Source organism: Daktulosphaira vitifoliae, unplaced genomic scaffold (assembly GCF_025091365.1).
Source record: "Daktulosphaira vitifoliae isolate Bord-2020 unplaced genomic scaffold, ASM2509136v1 Scaffold_2081, whole genome shotgun sequence".
Lineage (NCBI taxonomy): Eukaryota > Metazoa > Arthropoda > Insecta > Hemiptera > Phylloxeridae > Daktulosphaira > Daktulosphaira vitifoliae.
Genome location: NW_026101641.1, coordinates 1 through 1,520, shown reverse-complemented (window position 1 = coordinate 1,520; position 1,520 = coordinate 1). Strand labels below are relative to the sequence as shown.

The window sequence follows — 1,520 nt, the reverse complement described above, 5'->3', positions numbered from 1 at the left end:
TAAAATTTATTCGTTCGATATAATATTCAGTGAAATTAAAAGTAATAGAGTTCATTGAACTAAAAATATTTCTATATTTTGGTAGTAAAATATCTATGTTAAGAAAGCTAAATTTGTTTCTTAATAAATTAATCAGTATAGGGTTTGTATATTTAAAGATTGATTTATTATAACCAACTTCATTTTCTTCTAAATCTTGTTCAATTATTAATTTTAAAAAATCAAAATCTGGTATAAATGGGCATTTTTCTATTTCTCTTATTTGGTTATATTTTTTGTATTCAGCAAATTGCGTTAATTTATTAATATGCATTTGTTTATAGTTATTTGTTAAATCTGAAATAAAATATTTATGGTTCTGTTAAAATTTCTAAAGTGCTATTACAAACTTTTTTAAAAAAAAAAAAATCCCTTCCTTTTTTTTTTATATATATTGAGTTGGTATAACTGCAATATCTTTTCGATTGAGGGTTTGTTGAATATGTCTCCTGTTAGTATATCGCGTTCTTACTTGTTGCTTGTTTGAAAATTATACTAACAGATTTATGATTTAAAAAAAAATGATTTTAACGCTATAATATATATGTGATTAAGTGGAATATTTATAGTAATATATAGAGGATGAAAGTATTGGAATATATTGGTTATATTTATTAGAGTGAGTAAAATTATAATGTAATTTATATAACTTGCTATTCATTTTGCTGTATGATAGAAGTTTCCTCTAAGATAGGATAAATATTTAACTTATTATTTTTTGGATAGTATTCAGTGAAAAAATTTTTTGTTATTGGTACTGAATTAACATCAATATTTTCTCCTGATTTATAAGAGTTATTTATTATGTCATTTTTATATACTTTATTATAATTATTTGTGTGAGTTTTATGCATCATATAATGAGTGATACTTGAGAATAATCCTGCTAATATTTTGTAACTACATCCAAATGTTTCATATAAAATAGAGAAATTAATTATTGTATTGATACCTATTAATAATAATTTACCTATTAAAAATATTCCAAGAAAACCTGAGGCTATATTCCCTACTACAGTGAATAATCCCCATAATTTTTGTAATTTTTGTTCAACTAAATTTTCTATTGTATATTCATCGATGATAGATTTTAGTTTTAAATTTTGATTATATATACTGTATCCCATTGATTCTCTAGCTAAATTACTTTGAGCTGCTACAACTTCTGCTGGAAATAAGAGATGTTTTTGGAAAGTTTGCATTAAATCTTTTGGATATAATCCTGCGTTCATTAAATAATCAGGTGTTCTATGTGACCAAGTGAATGCTGTTTCAGGTAATAATATTTGTGGTGGATTAATTTCTTTAAAGTGTGGAGATAAAGTGAACCAAACATTTTCTAAGAAATAGGCTGGTGGTAATAAGTCATTGCAGTCTATTTCAGTTCCATAGTTGAGTAGTACATGAGTCTTGGGCATTAAATATTGAGTTTTATTTTGATAAATTACAGGTAATTCATTAAAACAATTAGTGGTTTTTGC

The 1,520-nt window shown here is 24.0% G+C and overlaps 1 protein-coding gene across 1 annotated transcript; it reads right to left on the bottom strand.

The window, feature by feature from the left end:
* Positions 1-594: 594 nt before the first annotated feature.
* LOC126909914 (uncharacterized) lies at positions 595-1,501 on the bottom strand. The gene has a single exon (XM_050692321.1). It carries the CDS (start codon positions 1,455-1,457, stop codon positions 693-695), a length of 765 nt encoding a protein of 254 aa, XP_050548278.1. The 5' UTR covers positions 1,458-1,501; the 3' UTR covers positions 595-692.
* Positions 1,502-1,520: the final 19 nt, after the last annotated feature.